The following is a 19222-nucleotide window of genomic DNA, read 5'->3' as shown; positions in this document are numbered from 1 at the left end:
ATAAAATAATATGTTAAATATAAAATCAGAATCTCTAACACACGTTCTTAGAAAAGTATTTGCAATGGTATGTAACAGTTCTCATTTCCTCAAACATTAGTGACACCTTTAACAACATCATCTCTGCTTTAAAGTCGTTTTCTGCTTACTGCGCTTTCCATCTTCTCCTTCATCCTGACAGTTACTCTGCGTTCAAGCTCCAGTTGTGTTCTTAATATCTCTGCATTCAATATTTTAATTTCATAATTTGCTCTTACAGCATGTCAGCATACATCTACACATGAGCTGTGATCTTCAGAATGAGTAGCGTTTTGTGTGTGTGTGTGTGTGTGTGTGTGTGTGTGTGTGTGTGTGTGTGTGTGTGTGTTTTCTATGCTGCTAACTCTGAACAGGAAGTGATTTAATTTCACACTGGCCTTCAACAAGAATAAAGACTTGCAGTCCAACCTAAAAACTCCCTGCAGACTCATAATACTGTGTTTGTGTATTGTACATTCAACCACATGTTATCCGCTTCAAAAGCCAACAAGAGGAATCTGTGAACACTCAAATAAACTCAAACACCCTTAAACAGGCCAAACTGGACCTTTGTATTGATGATGCAGGAAACAGCAGAAAGTGCCTGAATCTGATGTTTCTGTTCCTCTCTGATCACTTCAGTCTGATAAACCTGCTCTCTGCTGCCCCTGCTGGACTGGAGCAAAGATAGCCATAGAGCAATAAACAGATGCACAAGAATGAAATATGAAATAAAAACAAAAATACAGTTTACTATAATAACAATGGCTATTGACCATTTTATTAAAAGTGAAAGCAATACAACTCAAAAGCAGTTTCACAGACACTCGATATCAGAATAATAGTCATGAACACATCAGAGGTTTGGTGTCCCAGATCATCCTCATTCACATCGTGAGAAACAATATGTTTTGAGTTTATTACAGCAATGAGACAATATTTTACATTTTTCTAACAAATTCATATTAAGATCAGATGACAGTTTTTTAAAAGACAGAAACCTCAAACAGAAATTATACATTCACAATAAGAATGATTCATAGATCATCAATCAGAAGCAAAAGCACAACAAGACTGGATGAAACTTATTTCTCACAAATCCATTTCCTCGTATAAGAGCATGACAGATCATTCCAGTTGTTCACAGGATCTTTTGTAGGATTCAATACAGTCCTCATTTGTACCTAGATTATTCGGCTCACCTCTGTACCAAAACCTGAATAAAATGTGTCAGATTTTCAGTTATTCAGGACCCCAGATGATCAATTAAATTTTTTATCCATTCAGACAACAATAAATGAGGCGCTTAACAAACTATACATAACTTTGGCAAATGTTCTGTCAAGGTTCTCTCAAAGTTATGAACAAACGTTCTTCCAGTAACGTTAATAGAGTTGTGCAAAAGGCCATGGTCAAGTTACATTTATTTTAATATTATAGTTGTACAGTTTTCTTTCTGTTCAAGTGTTGCGCCTGCTGAGTAGGCGGAGTTTTAATCTGAAGTCTCGCGAGTTCGGCGAAAATGACGTGAGATTAGATATACGGCAATGGAGGAAAAAAAGGAAGAAATGTGGTGCGTGTTATTGTAAATACACCATGCAAAGTTGATAAAGGCCATCAAGCTATAGATTGATAATATAGCACTCAGCTGGTGAGCAGTTTGGCATTTCAGATGTGAGGGGCGGCCGATGTTGTGTGATCGCTCCAGAGGTTGTTGGAATTATGTGATGAATATCAGTGCGTGCGTCATTGCAGACTGTAAGTGTTTATATTACATTAGTCAGTCTAGTAATCACTGTCTGGTATGTTGTTAGATGCATAAATAAGATATTTCTTCAGTTATAAAAGAACAGCTGCTATATTATGCCCTTAACACATGTTTGCGATGTCTCGAGCGTTCAATGACGTGAAGTGATAATGACGGATATCTACACCCTCCTTTCATCACGTGGACCTTCTTTGGAATACCTGGGACTTGTTAAGACTGAGTACTCTTATTAACACCACTTCACTGCCTTATCTCAACATCATTGTATCTTTTGACTCAAAGAACGTTGTTTTATTGTTTTGGTTATTTTGCGTAGGCCTACGCTCTTTTATTGTGACATCTTTACATTTTGTTGACATTGTAAGAGAATAATTCATTCTTTCATTAATACATTGAGTGAATTTGACCCATGACTCTGGCTTCTTTACTCTTCTCCTAGTTACTGGACATTAATTGTGTAAATAGTCCTCTAAGGTGATTTAGAACCGTAACAGTAATCAGTGCATACTACAGTCTTCAATACAAGAGTGTTTCTTCAACGTTATCTGGTCATTATTAATGTTCTCAAAAGGTTTGCACAAAAACATTATTTATACATTGTTTGTAGGTTCTTTTAACGTCGCCATAATGTTGGGAGAAAACATTCTTAGAACAACATTCTTGGAACATCCTTTAAACATTAGAATGACAACGAACTTTAGATGAATAAGGTTGTGTTGCTCTTTTATAAAGAACATACTTGGAATGTGGGAAAGTTTTATTGTTCCTAACTTTTCTCTTAAATTTATGTAAAGTTCTGTAAGTGTGAGAATTAAACACTTTCAAAACAATGTTCATGGAATCACCACATATTCTCGTTAGTATTTGATGAATGTTCTCATAATTTTGGCAGAAAACATTCTTTGACAAACATTCTTCGAATGTCCTTTAAATATTAAGGATCAATACATTTCTGGTTTAAAGCTTCACAGTAAAATCCACAGTAAAAATGTTTCATTAAAGGGATGGTTCGGAGTAAAATCAACCTAGGGTCCTTTCCTTTGCACCATGACATCGAGCAAATTGTAAGTACATCAGCAGATTATTTAATAAATAATCTGTTTTCCCAATCACACCCTACCCTCATTCACTATTCCCTACATTAGTTCACTAATAAAGTCCCCTTGACAAAGTGAATGAAAAGAAGTGAGTGAATTGAGAAACTGATGAACACCTGATAAGCAGAATCACTGAAGGACACAGAAACAAGAACAGAAAAAAAGAGAAACACAAAAACTACAAATGACTTCCAGGAACACTGAGTGTGAAACCAGTTTACGATTATTTCTTTCATACATGTACAAAAGTTCTTGTTGAGAATTAACAGAGATATAGTTAATAATAAAGTTTGTTGTCACCATGATGGAGATCAGTATTTGCTTTAGTTGGTCACTTGTCCCTTGACTACTTACCATTCATCTCTCTCTGACTGCTGTAACAGTGAGTTTATAAAACACATTTGTTATGGCAAGAAAGAGCCAAGAGGAAGATGATCAGGTGTTTTTGGCTTTTGTGATGATGTCACAATCATCCTGGATATGTCTGATTCTCTGATCTTTTATTCTTTGAATTTATGGGTATTTCATAATTAGCTTATATCTGTAAATCTACAACATAAAATCAATACTTCTGTAATAAGGTCTTCTGAAGAATATTGTAATCATATAGTGCTTTAAAAAACTCCTGGTTGACTCAGACACACACAGACATCAACAATCAGCACATGAATCTCAACAATGGTGACAATCAAAAGTTTCATGTCGCAATGCATGCTGGGTTCCAGGATAATATAAAACTCCCAGCATGCACTGCTGCATGAATAAAAATATATATATTGCCACCGTTGTTGAGATTCATGTGCTAAATTGTGATATCTCTGTGTTTCTAAAAGACAGTGTAGCTCTGTTTCTCTGGTTATGCATGATGTGTTAAAAAAATGAATCATTGTAATTTATTGTTGTGGTTTCACAGTGGTGGTAATGTAACACTTTTAATTGAGGATGAATTCCTTAGTGAATGAACAGGCAATATGATGATTTTGTCATCATAATCATTATAACCGCAATCATTCATAAACTGTGTGTGTGCACAAGTGTGACTTGCAACAACACAGCTCAAGCAGCAAAAGAAACACTAATGTTTTAGCATCAGCATCCCAACTAAAGCAAGCACTGATCTCTATAATGGTAACTTCAAACCAAACATTTTCAATTAAACATCTTAATAACAACTTCTGTAGATGTATGAAATAAAGTCATACTGGTTAATAATAAGTGTAATGTGTAATGGCTGGAAGTCAGTTGTAGGTCTTGTGTTTCTCTATTTTCTGTTCTAACAGCAGGTGTTCATCACTAATGCTCAACAATCACTTACATATTCCCTTAATTATCACTGTCTCAATGTTACTTTTACTCTTTGTAGTGTGGATTTCCCTGTGGGGTTGAAAGGGTTAACAGTGTAAGATTAAAAGACACACCCACAAAATGTATTTTAACAGTAATAAACTGTAAGTTATAAAACAGGTATATACTGGCAACACTGTTGCCAGTAGTTTACTGTAAAATGTATTTTTTGGGTCACCATTGTGCAGAAGAGTAGAGCCTGTGCTTCAGTCCAGGAGAAGATCTACAAACATTGATGATTTGCTGCATGTTGCTTTATTTAACAGGCGGTGATTGTGTAGTTGCTGGTCCAGTGGAAATCTTCTTTTTTACAAAAGTTTTGTTGTGGTTTCAAATGAAATAAGTTCACAGTAATAGTTTGCTCACGTTATTAATGCATTATAAATTTTAGTTAATACATTTAAATGACAGTTGGTCAATTTAAGGCAGTCGGTTTCTGCAAGTGAAATTAGTTAACTCGAGTTTTAGTGCATTTTTCCAGTAAAGAACTGCACAATTAACAGTAAATTACTGGCAACAGTGTTGCCAGTATTTTACTGTAAAAAAAACCGGTAAGGTCTAACAGTGTGGGACAACAGCAGAGTTATACTGCCCTGCAAAGGCAAAAGACCTTAACTCGCTAGAGTGTGAAACTGAGAAAAATGACTTTAAAGTTTCTGTTTTGTCCAGACAAAAGTATTATAGGTAGGACTGCTAAAATTTGACAACTAGTTGCTATAATCAAGAAATGTTTGTATGCAAAAAATCTTGAGCTCAAAATTGACCTTTGACCCTTGTTTGGCAGTTACTGTTTTCTGCCTTTGTATCATGTGCCAAAAATAAGGAGTCGTGCAAAGGCAAAAGGCAGTAACTGACATATAATCAATATTTGCTTGCTGTCCCCCATACTTACATCCATTATAAGAACACCTAACCAAGGTCTAGTCATCATGGTATGTGTTTTAAATTATATAGAAGACCTTTGGTTGTTCCTATTTAGTGCTATAATGATCAGGATAGTGCGGCAACACTAGCACAGTTAAACAGTATATCAGATAAGTTACTTTGCAGTACAGTATGAATAAATACAATAAATATTTTCACTATAAAGATAACTGAATACAAATGTTTTTAAAATAAATTACAGAGGAGCAGTAATTTATCAATTTGCAACAATAATATTTCATATTCATTAGGCGTGTTTAGGCCTTTATTTTGAAATAGCAATAAACATGAAAAATCATGAAAGATTGGTGAAAGCTCAGTTTGTTTTCATACCAAGAGTTAAAAAAATAACATCAATTGAATTGTATTTAAAAAAAAAAAGTCTGATTTTTTTTTATATGTATATATATATATATATATATATATATAAAAACAAAAATATTATGGATTCTCGATTTGTGATGCGGCTGCCAGCTATAACGCACATATGCTCTTTTTATGCGTTTATTAGAGGTTGAATTCAAATCAAATACTGCCAAACCACCCATACTACTTCTGAATAGGATGTCTACTTCATAAATTGTATGAAAATTATGGAAATACTTGGTTCAGATCACTCAAAACATATATGAAAATGGAGGCGCCCTTATATGGTCAGTAAGGAAGCTTGGCTGTCCATCTAGAGAAAAAGTTTGTTACTGCGCCGAAAAAAAATCTTACTGAAAGCTTATTTTTTGAGATATCAAGCTAAAATTTGGAACACAACTTCTCCATAGGTCTATTACAAAGCATTCTTGAATTACAACCATTTAAGTTTGGATCGTGATTTTCATGTCTATGCGAAAAAAGGGAGGGGAGGGGTGGGGAGGAGTGGGGGGTGGCAGTTAAAGGGTTAAGGGCCACCAAACTGCTCAAGATGCACAGTCAACGAACTCGACTTGGATTACTGCTTTTTAATTCTGAGATAATATAGACAGAGTCAACCGAAAAAAAGTTGGAATTACTTTTACCATTTAGGTTAGCCTACTTTGTACGTTAGCGATAACTAGCTTAGTGCTATATGATTGTGTAAGATCTGAACACCTGCAAGAAGGAAATATGGCTCAAACACAAATTTGTTGTGGATACAGCAGATGACGTGCATTGCTATGGATTATATCGGATTGCATGGAAAGGTAGGATGCCTGTGTATTTAATAATTGGTTTCCGGCGTCTGATGTGAGGCGAGTGTCAGCGTCAACGTTAGCGCTAATTTACGTGACACAGATTAAATTTAGCTAGCTCCGTGCTGTCACTGAGATTGACAGATCTGAACCATCGCCCTGAACGAAAATAACATTTATGACAACCTATTAGCTTGCATACCATCTAAGTATGGCTTGTTCACCTTGCTTTGTTTCTGTATACAAACAAGCACTCGGCAGTCTACACTTTATTTCAAAGATGTGTCGTGTGTATGTTACGTGGTTTGGTGACAATTAAAGAGCGGCAAACTTTGACAATATTACAAAGCCAGAGTACAGTAACATCACAGCGGCACTGTAACATCTCTCTTGATGCCAGGCTAAACAAAGTCAGAACACCTTAACTCAACTTCAGCGTGCTGGAACAAAGGCAAAGAGTCGTAACAGCTGTTACGGCGTTCTGCTGTGGTTTCTCGTATGGTTTTGGAAGTTACGGTTGTCATAGCCCTTTATTTTCTCGCTAAAACAATCAAATTGACTCACGATATTTATTCACATGATAAAGGAGGTCTCAGATACCACAAAAATGACACTAACTCATTTTTGACCAAACATGATGTTACAGCGTTTTGCCTTTGTAGGGCAGAGTAGTTCAGAAGTTAAAGTGCAGAAAAGCAAGAGAGAGAAGAATGTATCCATACAATTTATTTATGGGAAGTTTTTTTATATTTTTATATATTTTTATATTTTTCTGAGTCTAATTTATAAAGGTTGTGATAATGTAATTTTTGAATGAGAATTTAAATGACTTAACAAATGAATACGAAGTGTTTCTTCGATCACTTACCCTTGATTCAGTGTTGAATTATCCACCCATTTCATTCTGCCTTCAGTCTCAGAGTCAAACAAACCAATCCACACACTCTCCTTGACTAATGAAGTTATGCACCTCTGTGTGAATAAAAACAGGAGTAAGTGTGATTCCTCTCTTTAACTAACAGTCACTCACACAAACTCACCTGCTTCACTTCAGTGTTGATAATGATCAGATCAGCTCCTCGATCCCTGCAGTACTGCCTGCTCTCAGACCAGTTCTTCGACTCACTGAATATGAAAAACCTGCCATTTCCTTTCAACAAACACAAACACTTTGCTTGTTAATTGTATTGTAAAGTGCAAATAAACATATAAATCCATTTGCACAAACCTCATTCAGATAACTTCCTTAGAGAGTTCAGTCTCTAACTCCAGTTTCTTCTGATTCAAAGAGTCAAAACTTCTCTTTTCTCAGCAGTGAGATCACTGACTCTCATTGAAAAAGAGAAAATTGTTGATCACTGAAAACTTTTTTAAAAATAAAACTTCTGGATTTGAACTACAAATAGTGAGTATGTGTTTGTGGTACAGTCAGTTCCGCACTGCAAACGCAGCATATGTGAAAGCACTATAGCGTACTGCTCCTGCACCGCATACGCACTGCACACGGAGTATGTGTGAAACGGGTGTTAGGTTGTGCCCTTCACTCCTCTACTTTTATGAGGAACCTTCTTAATATAATGCCATACTAAGTCAAATTTATGAGAAAAGTTCTTTCAGAATCATATTACTCATTACACTTTACTCAGCTGTGGCAGAAACAGGCTTTCATAGATTCGTACTGACCTTGTTTAGATCTTTCTTTCTTCAGTTCTTCACTCAAATCCATGACTTTGCTTTCTAACTCCAGTTTCTTCAGACTCAAGCTGATGATAGTGTGATTGAACTCTTCAACTGTGTTCTTGTAACTCTTTAACAGGTCTCTCTCTGCTGTGATGGTGATGTACAGTGTGATGAAGACCAGCAGAAGAACACAAATGAGCCCGAGACACACTGTCATCAACACCAAACACTTGCGTCCTCCTGACAAACAGACAAAACACACACATATCAGTGTATACCCTTCATATTATGTTTTAAATCAACCTTTTTATTTACCCTTGTCTTTAGATAATGCTGTAGATAGAGGTTTTACAGTATATTATTTTATAAGACAAACATTACCAAATGATAAAATATCCAAAAAATGTTGAAAAAGTAAAATAAATATTTGTATATTTAAATAATTTAATAAAATAATATGTTAAATATAAAATCAGAAACTCTAACACACGTTCTTAGAAAAGTATTTTCAATGGTATGTAACGGTTCTCATTTCCTCAAACTTTAGTGACACCATTAACAACATCATCTGCGACATCATCTCTGCTTTAAAGTAGTTTTCTGCTTACTGCGCTTTCCATCTTTTCCTTCATCCTGGCTGTGATTCTGTGTTTGAGGTCTGAATGTGTCCTCAATATCTCCGCGTTCAACATTTTGATAAATGTCCTTTGAATCCATTATTTGCTGTGTCTGACAGTACGTCTTCACAGTTGAGCTGTGGTCTTTAGAGTGATGAGTGTTTTTAAATAGTGCTAACCCTAAACAGGAAGTGATTTTCACACTGGCCTTTTTCTGCTTACTGCACTTTTCATCTTCTCCTTCATCCTGACAGTTACTCTGTGTTCAAGCTCCAGTTGTGTTCTTAAGATGCGTTTTGGTCGATCGGATCACAAGTAGATGAGGGAGACACATTCCCGTTCACGCCTGGTGTTGTAATCCGTCTCTTTTGTCCACTTTCAACCACTTCTGTCCTGCTTTCTTCGAGGGGAGGGTCTATGGGCAGGTAAATGAGTGCGTTTTTTCAGATCTTTAGATGTAATGGACGAAATAAGCTCATGCTATTTACATATGAATGCGGCCGGAGAAAAAGGAAAAACACACGAAGAGCATCAGCTTTAGTTTCTGCTCTGACAGACACAAGACCAGCCGACCACTGTGAGTGTGTGTTAAAAATCAGGAATGGAGAGAGAATGCTTTGTATGTTTTTCATCTTCAAACCAAACTTGAGTCTACAGCTGATAGTTTAAACCCCGTCTGGCTAGAGCTCTTCCCATAATGTTCACACATTAGATCAGTAGACGGAGAGTAGACGGTCTTTTGTGGCTGTTTGAACACATTCGACCACATGAGTGTTTACACTACGAAAGCAATCCGGTCGAGTGTGTTTTCAACGACCTCTGGAAGTGGGGGAAAGTGGATGAGCTTAAAACATTTTAGACCCCGTTTACACCTTTAGCATCGTCCACTTGTGATCCGATCGACCAAAATGCATCTTAATACCAGCTGTAAACAGGTAATTAAATTAGATTAATTTTGGTCTGTTTAAAAGGGAATGATCATTTTTTATCAAGCTCATATATTTAAGTTCAGTAATTTTACTTAAATGGCAATGGAATTGTCATTTAAATGAAATTACTGAACTTAAATATACATATGCAACTCTTCATATACACTCACAGAAATCAACATTCAGCATCTGAAACAATGTTGATACAAATGATCTTTATCTGTGTACCTTAACTGTGTCAAATGTGTTCCTTCGAGAACTATTAAAGGCTATTTTCTTATTGAATAACATGCACATTCAACAACTGAATCCAAAAGGCATCAATTTAATAATTTCTGTAAATACATATCAAATACATATTAACGTTTTAATGCTTTCGTTCCAACTTACAGTAAAGTATTTCTTTGTGTAAATACATCAAATAATTCATAATACAATAAAGACTTAGCAAAATTAACAGAATATCACTTCTTTAAAAAGATTTGAAAGAATTTAAATTGCAATTAATGTTACAGTACATAAAATATATTTTCTCATCAACAACAAAGCTAGACCTGTTTTTTTTTTGTTTTTTTTTTTGTTTGTTTTTCACTTTTCACACTTTTTATTTTAAAACACCATTTTCCACCCGAACTGCTTGGCAATTTCAGATCCCTCCATTTTTACACTGCTTAAGATTCTCCTCTCACTGAAAACTCATCCAGTAAAGAAGTTCCTAAAATCTGCAAAGTGTGACACCTTCAAAAAGGCTTTTTAAAGAGTTTTTTAAATACATTTCAAATATAAACATTGACGTGTTCTTAAAGAACAATAATTGAAATTGTGTGCAACATTTCTCAGTTCCTCAAATATTATCACCACCATCACTTCTTCAGAATAAAGTTTGTACTTACTGCGCTTTTGAGCTTTTCCTTCATCCTGGTGGTGATTTGATGTTTGAGGTCCAGTTGTGTCTTCAGCTAGCCTGGGAAAACCCAGACAACTTCCGGCAAATTTAGATTTGCTCTGCAAGAAGTCTGGCAAAGAGCTCATTCAAGTCCATTTCCCCATGCCGAGAAATCGCGGCACCAATCAGAAACGTTGAGGCGGGCTTTACACATGACGATCGCTCTGATTGGTTTTAGGTCTAGCCTATCCAATTGCGCCCAGAGGCATTTGAGCGACGTCCACTCCGACGTCCGTTGGCTAAGCACACCAACTTTTAAATGCATTATTATATTCAAATTGCAAACACATGAGGACAGTCTCCATGAAAGACCCACTGGCAGATGAATGTGTAACTACATTTCTCTCCGAAACGGTAGGAAATTAAATTAGATTTAATAGAGGATTTTAACTGTGACAAGATGATTGACAGGGCAGTTTACGTGACAGGATGCACACGACAGATCCGTCCGATAAAGATGACGAAGTAGTATGTCCCAAAGTTGCCTACTTTTTTGCTACACATTCAAAAGTAAATACCTTTTCTTCACAAAAAGAGTACATATGGCGTAGTGTAACATAGGCGAATTGGGACACAGCATATGGCTTTACACATGACGATCTCTGATTGGTTTTAGGAGTTTTAGGTCTATCCAATTGCGCCCAGAGGCATTTGAGCGACGTCCGTTGGTGATGCCCCTTTGGAAATGAGTTATTAAAAGAGCTTTGCCAGACCATAACTCAGTTACTACTGAGAATGGTCTGGTTTTAACCAGGCTAATCTTCAGCATCTCTTCTTTCAAAATTGACATAATAGACGTCTGATTCCATTATTTGCACTTTCTTACAGTTACAGTACAGTATGTGTTCACAGATGAGCTTTGTTCTCTAGAATGAGTATGGTTTCCCAGGTGAAAAGGAAATATATTTAAATTGTGCTTATTTTGATAGATTTAATGTACTTTAAGTGTACAGCATTAAGTATGTATTAAATGTGTTATTTTGAGACAACTTCAAATATACTTAGTATACTTTAATATGTATTTAAGTTCAATTTTAAGGTAATAGTAATATATTTTAATATACTTAAAGGGTACATAACATGCACAGTTTCACCTAATCTCATGTTAATCTTGAGTACCTATAGAGTAGTAGTGCATCCTTAATATCTCAAAAAAGTGTTTAGTTTTATTAAATTTATAAAAGAAAAATACAGCTTTCCGATTCTCTCCGGAAAAAGCCGAGGTCCTGGAGGCGGAGCTATAGAGTCAAGCGGAAATCTGATCCAGTTGTACTTACATGAATGGTGTCTTTTATCACTAAGACCACTCCACGTTTTAATAGCAAACGATTTGCAAATCCAGCGTCGACCTGAGCCTTGTTAATAAAACATTCGTCACTGAAATGGCCAGAACACACAACCGCACTTCCTACACTCCGTTGCTGCCCCGGAAATACAAACGGCATCCACTGTTCTTGTAACACTGGGTTCTTTGGAAAGCTGGACACGGTAAGCTTTCCCTCACATCCAAAAACACACTTTTTTGGAGACATTTTTGAACAAATCCTATGCAGCGCTGCCGATGATTTCCTGTTGAAGCGCGTTGATGTGCGCGGTCTCGTTCTCCTCTGGTCGACGTGTGCGCGGGCGAGCTTTTCCGAGAGAAATGCTCATATAAGGAGTTCCACTCTGATCTACGTCATTAGATCCACGATAAAAAAAAACCCAGCCGAAACTTGTACCAACCCGGAAGTAAGATTTTCAGCACAGAAATTCTCCGTTATTCGTCCAAAATATTTTTTGAATACATGAAACACCATGGTACCCCCCCTTTAATTGTGTTAAAATGGACCTTTTTTAAGTACATTTAGTGTAATTTAATAGCACTTCTTTAAATTGTATTTTTAATACACTTTAAATGTTTTAGAACTACAGCTTAAGTATATTTTTAGCTTCACATTAATGTGTTCCCAGTGTATTTTAAATATAATATCAGCTTATTAATAATGTATTAGAAGAACACTATAAGAGCCACTATTAGTATAATAAAAATACATTTTTATAAAACCATTCAGTATGAAAATAATATATTTTAATGTGAAAAATTATCATTCCGTAAAACACAGTAAAAAATATTTGTATAAAACACACACACACACACACACACACACACACACACACACACACACTTTGAAAGCTAGTAAACTTCAACGTACTACACCCAGTGTACATCAGTACAGCAGCATATGTAAACTGTAAAAAAAACAATAACATAAAATACAGTGATCTGCAGAGGTATTATAAACAACAACAAAAACTAACTTGAGTCAATAAATCCAACTACAGTCAATAAAGTGCAGTCATTGATAGCTGCAAACAGTTACAGTACTGTTACAACTCAAACCATCTTCATCCTTCAAGTGAATTGGAGTGACTGGTCTTTGAGTTTGCCTCGTTGCATTTCCTTCGAATCAGTGCTCGCACCTCAGACGTGTTGGAAATTGTTTGATCACAGTGTCTGTGAAAAGGGAAAAAGAGGAGTTTATTTTTATATTAAAGCAAAATTAACCTCTGTTAAAAAAGTAACTGTTCCCTTTCAAAAGGGAACTTGCACTGCTTCGATGATGCTATTGGGGAACAATGTTCTCTAGGCACCTCTTTAATACTTCTGAGTCGCACTAGTGGTGTCATAGGCTGTCGGCAGTTAAATTCTATTGCCGTGATTGTACAGCTTTTCAAACACCGGTTCACATGGAGGGTGTTCCCCATAGCGTCATCGATGCAGTGTCTCATTCCCTGTTCTCAGGGAACAGAGGTCGTAACCTAGACATTTTTTATTACAACACAGTATGATGTTTTGACATTTCCCTCTGTTGTACATACAAGGTGAAAAAGACGTACTGTTAAATGTATTATATATGCATTAAAGTACATTTGTTTTGTACTAAAAACATACTTAAGTACAAATTTAATACATTTAATTGCAAGTCTTTTTCGCCTGGTAAAAATTGAATTCTTTAACATGGCATGTAATGCTTAGTTCATATTTTAACAGTAGACATTCAATATAAAATGTTAATGTAATTCAGAAAAGGAGTTAATAAAATATCTCTTGAACAACTGTGAAGTCTACATGGTATGTCACTGTATCACAGCAAAAAAGGGCAATTTAACTGTTTAACTGAAAAAGTAAACCCAGCCAACAAGAATAATAATTATAATGTACAACAAATGCTAATCTTTATTTTTAGCATTAATGTTTTAGTCAGCCCCCTTTGACTTTGAGAGCAAAAAAAAAGTGATGTACAGAAACACATACACTTCACCTCTGTTAAAAAGATTTAAGGAAATTCGAAGTTGTGTAAAATATTGTAGGCCAGGACAAATGACTTGCAGCTTTCCCAAAAATCAATTAAATAAACAGGTTTTTACATGAATGAGCACAAATTAGACACCTGAAATGGACATTTTGCTAACATTTTCCTACCAAGACCGAATCGCCTTTCAATAAGCCTGATTCAAAAATCTCTATAACAGAGGTGATATGAGATTAAACCATACTTACTACTCTACTCTTTGCTTGTCACTGCACTCAGATTTCAGTGTTTCTTCTATAGCAGCTGGTCTGAAAAAAAAACAAATATTAATATTTAAAAAAAGAGAGAGATTTACATACATATATATATATTTATATATCAGTCAGGCATGGCGCGTTTGTTCACATTAAGTAGCCTCTGTATCTGGATAACTGATCGGATTTCTGTTTCCTGCATACATTTAAATTAGGTCTGAAGCAGGACACCAGATTAAGAGAAAAGATGATACAAATTAAACATCTTTAACTCTATTAATAATAAAGTATCATCTATCATCATTCTATCGTTATAATAAATCTTCAGTATTTAAGTAACACTAACAGTTACGTTTTCTATTAACGTTAGATAAAAAAAAAAAAAATCTAAATGCTGTAATGATCACTCAACCTTAAAGGGTTAGTTTGCCCATTTAAGACATGAAGTTGTATGCAATCCTTACCAGCACTATAATGCATACACACTGACCCACTCTGTGGTCACCTCCCTGGTCAGAGTTCTGGCCGCTCGAAGTTTTTCAAGAAAGTATTCCCGGTTAGTTTCCGGGGCCTCAAAACTGTGCGTTTTTACGTGAAAAAATTATATGCGTTTCAAAGCTTGATTACAGTTTTTACCAATTGCTTACACACGTTTTCAAAACTAAGTCTCCTTTTTTCAAATCTCTACACACAATTCTCAAAACTGCACACACAAAATGCAAAATGCCTCACATCTCCTTCAAAATGCAACACTGCATTCAAAATGCCATAAACACATGTCAGAATGAAGCATTTGCATCAAATGGCAAACACTTCTTTCATAATAATACATTTTTGGATATACCATGTAAACACTGCTGTTCTAAATCTAAAGCTCTTTGGTCTTTCATAGGCTTATATCTACATTTCAATACAATGTTCTACAGCGAAAGTAATCTGATGTAACAAGTACACTGTAAACACCAATGCAATGTAGAAACAGAAAATATTTATTAGGCATAACATTATTGTTGTATACAGTAGCTTACAACAAAACCATAAACATATGTACTGTAAACCAAAAGTATATTCTTTAGAATACAGTAAATAACACAATTGTGTGTGTGTGTGTGTGTGTGTGTGTGTGTGTGTGTGTGTGTGTGTGTGTGTGTGTGTGTCCCAGGGGGTCCCAGGAATCCATTGTTCAAAACAGATCATCTGACCTTTGACCTATTTAGGCCTATGCTACAGTATAGCAGTGATTGGTTAGTGATCAGTTAAGCAATTAGTGTTTGCACATGTGAGGAGTGTGTCTGTGTGACCTGGTGAATAAGTGTAGCATTTTGATTGGTTGTGTTTGGAAAAGGAAAGCAAGTCACTTCCTGATAGATCTTTGTGTTTTAGGTAGAGAATTGTGTGTAGTGTTTTGCAAAAAGTGTTTTATGCAATTGAAAACTGAGTCAAAGGCTGAGAAATAGCTTATGGTTTTGAAGATTTGGCATGTAGTTTTGCACTTTGAGTGAGAGGTTTCAAAAATCGTGTGACATGAAAAGATTTTGTGTGTAAGCAGTTGGTAAAAACTGTAATTTACATCACAAAAAACACTCCGGGCAAAATTCATACCTCAGTTTTAATCTGCACTATTTTCTTTCCATTTCTATCAATCCGCGCTGCTGTCAACGTCAACAGTGCACACGTTCCGATGTGCCGGGATCACCGTTCAGATTCCATCGTTATATCCCTATATACTGTTTTAATATTAGACCTCTTTTCACGTGGTTTCCACTGGAGTCTAAACATCAGATTGTTTACCGTACAGTTTAGACATGGGATCATAAAGTTAGTAAATAGAGCTTACCCGCAAAATTGTACCTATATCCCTATAAACTGTTTTTATATTAGACCTCTTTTCACGTGATTTCCACTGGAGTCTAAACATCAGCTTGTTTACCGTACAGTTTAGACATGGGATTATAAAGTTAGTAAATAGAGCTTACCTGTGATAATGGTACAGCAAAACTCTTTAAAATCTTTTTTTTTATTTTTCCTCCTTGGTTGGGGATGTAATCGTCTTCGCTGAAGTGAGCACTGCACACACGAAAATCCTTGATTCTGGATATTTTAGCTCCCGCAGAGTAGCCGATGGCAACCAGCCAAAGCTGTCTCATAGCTATATCCGAAACAGGAAAACGATGGAATCTGAACGGTGATCCTGGCACTTTCTTGTGGTCACAACCTGGGAATTTACAAGTTCGCACCATTGTTAAAGGAGCTGTATGTAAGATTGTGGCCAAAACTGGTACTGCAATCACTTTCAAATTACTGTATAGAGCGGTGTATCCCCTCCCCCTCCCCCTGACTCGAGGTTGCCAGATAGGCTGCAGGATCCAGCAGGAACGTAGGCTGCAGTTTGTAGCTGCAGCTGTGGTAACTAGAGCAGAGCTGGCAACCCGGATGCAGAAACACTACTGACTTCGTGATTGGTAGATAGATGGAGGGCGGCGCTTCAGGCCAAAACACAAGATGACAACATCAACATCAGTTGAGGGCTGCAACTTCACTTTTTAAATGACAATATCCTTGCCGTACTACTTTTGTCAGTGATATAAGTATTTGAAATGAACATGATTTCTTAATGTCTAGTGACATATCAGGGCCATTTTATGATTAATTGAAATACATTTCTTACATACAGCTCCTTTAATTTTGTACTTTTTAAGTCGTTGTCATTCGATTGTGTAAACACTATGGAACAGCTGATCGGAACGTGCACACTGTTGACGTTGACAGCAGCGCGGATTGATAGAAATGGAAAGAAAATAGTGCCGATTAAAACTGAGGTATGAATTTTGCCCGGAGTGTTTTTTGTGATGTAAATTAATCAAGCTTTGAAACGCATATAATTTTTTCACGTAAAAACGCACAGTTTTGAGGCCCCGGAAACTAACCGGGAATACTTTCTTGAAAAACTTCGAGCGGCCAGAACTCTGACCAGGGAGGTGACCACAGAGTGGGTCAGTGTGTATGCATTATAGTGCTGGTAAGGATTGCATACAACTTCATGTCTTAAATGGGCGAACTAACCCTTTAAGCAGTTGCAAAACATTTAAGAAAGTTAATCGCAAAAAAACATCACCTAATCCATATGAATCGCGTGGTTTCCTCCAAGTCCTCTAAAGAAACACGATCGCTCCAGTTTAAATTTAGACTTCTAAATCTAATCACATTCAAGGCACAGCAAGAACCAATCACAGCCGTTCAACAGCTCTGGAACCAATCAGGATTAGTCACGTGTGTTATTCGTATTTTTCAAATTTAAACAAGTAGCCTACAACATATTTTTGGACAACATTTAAACATCTTTGGAAAATGTATCTATATGCAATTAAAATAATATGATGTTCATATCCTTGTGGGAATTTCAGTAGTAAAAACATATAATGTAATGGACAACAGCCTAGCCCTTTACAAGTATAGCCTACAAACAAGTAAAAGTGAACAACATTAATTTTAAGTGCTTATATTGCAAAGCTTAATAAACTTGACAAATGTTTATAATACATTAGAAGTTGGTACTTTATACAAAAAAAAAAAAATCTAAAATATTAAAATGATAAATACATAAATATTACAAATATATTGCACTAGGCCTAAGTGTTTAAAGTACTTTAAACACACTAAAAGCTTAATCATTTTGCTATGTTCTTACACAAGTTACACATAAAATGTACTTTAAGTAAGAGCAACATAAGTATGTTTTCTTTAAATACACTAAAACTTCACACAAATATTGTGTTTAGCATATTTCTTAAAAGTATAATTAAGCATACATTTATTACCAATGTACTTCTAGTGCATTTGTTAGAAATATATTAAAAGTATGCTTGTGTTTAGCATATTTCTTAAAAGTAGGGCTGGGCGATTTAAATCGCGATATTGTTATGCGCATCTCATCAGTAAAGCCGGTTCCTTGATTAGTAGTAAATCACCATCACCTGCTTTCAGATGAAGCGGCATTTACTACAAAGAACCGTAGTTAACTGACAAGCTGAGCCATATCGCATTAATATCGCGGACGTATCGCCAGCGATAATTAATGCGATATGGCTCAGCTTGTCAGTTAACTACGGCTCTTTGTACACAGCAAAAACTCCAGTGTTAATTTAACACTCCTGGGAGTGTATGAGTCCACACTCAAGAGTGTTTAAAACACAAACTTTTGAAAACTGTGCAAAGTTTTTGAAAACGGTCTCCATGTAAACGAAAAAAAAAAAAAAAAACGTGAATCTGTGGAAATTATGACATCATGCACATGTGTATTACATGTTCAGTCTATAGTGTTTCATCGCCATCCAATGGCCTGGCAGCAGAATACAGGGTTTTTAGTCGTTTACGCGGATCCGTGTGAATGGGGATCATTTGACAATGGTGTCGACTGTACGCGGAAAATTCAAAGGAAAAACTTCTCTGTTTTAAGCATATCGTTGTCGTGTAAACTTAAATACCCTTAATGTCTTCTTTTCTCTTCAGTTGATTTCGTCTAAAGCTGTGACAGAAGTCAGTTGTAGTTCTTGTGTTTCTGTTCATCTCTTTTTTTCTGTCCTTCTTAACAGCAGGTGTTCATCACTAATGCACAATCATCACTTAATTAATCACCTAATTATCTCATTAACTTTAACTCTGCTTCAGCTACTTTCAAACTCTAATGCCTGGGACACATTAGACAATTTTCAAATCTTAAGTGATTTAAAACTGTGGGAGAGCACAGACATAAGGGCAGTTTCAAATATAATCCTCTGAATGCACACACTAGAAGATTTGTCCGGACTGTGAGACCACACGCCTGTTGATTGTAGTAACATTAGGCTTGTGTGAGATGCGCCTCACCTCACCTGAAATCCATCTGAGAGTAGGCAGCTGCAGAGAGGGGAGGAGTGAAAAAATATATTTTTAGACAACAATCACATAACCCACAGAAAGATCCCACTGTCAGAGTTTGGGAATATACACATATCATTTATACACATAAAAACATGATATCAGAGTTTTAAAATCAAACATTTTAAAAGAGAACTATACATTGTGGTCGTTTAAATCAATGAGGATTAAGCTGTGTCATCAGCAAGTCGTTTCCCATCATGCTTTTGATCAACGCAGTCGGTGGAGAACAACTTCGCTTGACTGCAGAATTCGACATGGCAGCCTCG

At 36.0% G+C, this 19222-nt stretch overlaps 1 protein-coding gene across 1 annotated transcript; it reads right to left on the bottom strand.

Annotated features, from left to right (window-relative positions):
• Nucleotides 1–771: 771 nt before the first annotated feature.
• Nucleotides 772–8758, bottom strand: LOC308688244 (uncharacterized protein). Its single transcript, XM_081361192.1, has 5 exons — nucleotides 8603–8758; nucleotides 7543–8234; nucleotides 7355–7464; nucleotides 7183–7286; nucleotides 772–1234 (listed from the first exon to the last, which is right to left on the bottom strand). The coding sequence occupies exons 1-2, from the start codon at nucleotides 8709–8711 to the stop codon at nucleotides 7957–7959; spliced, it is 387 nt and encodes a 128-aa protein (XP_081217318.1). The 5' UTR covers nucleotides 8712–8758; the 3' UTR covers nucleotides 772–1234; nucleotides 7183–7286; nucleotides 7355–7464; nucleotides 7543–7956.
• Between the last annotated feature and the right edge of the window lie 10464 nt (nucleotides 8759–19222).

Source organism: Scardinius erythrophthalmus (genome assembly GCF_964197995.2).
Source record: "Scardinius erythrophthalmus genome assembly, chromosome: 3".
NCBI classification, from domain to species: domain Eukaryota; kingdom Metazoa; phylum Chordata; class Actinopteri; order Cypriniformes; family Leuciscidae; genus Scardinius; species Scardinius erythrophthalmus.
The sequence above is the reverse complement of the archived record's forward strand: the minus strand, read 5'-3'. Positions and strand labels throughout refer to the sequence as shown.

Coding starts and splice junctions, on each gene's coding strand:
- LOC308688244 (XM_081361192.1), bottom strand. CDS start 8,711: ATGGATTCAAAGGACATTTATCAAAATGTTGAACGCGGAGATATTGAG. Junction 8,235..8,602: donor AGGAAAAGATGGAAAGCGCA/GTAAGCAGAAAA, acceptor TCTGTTTGTCAG/GAGGACGCAAGTGTTTGGTG.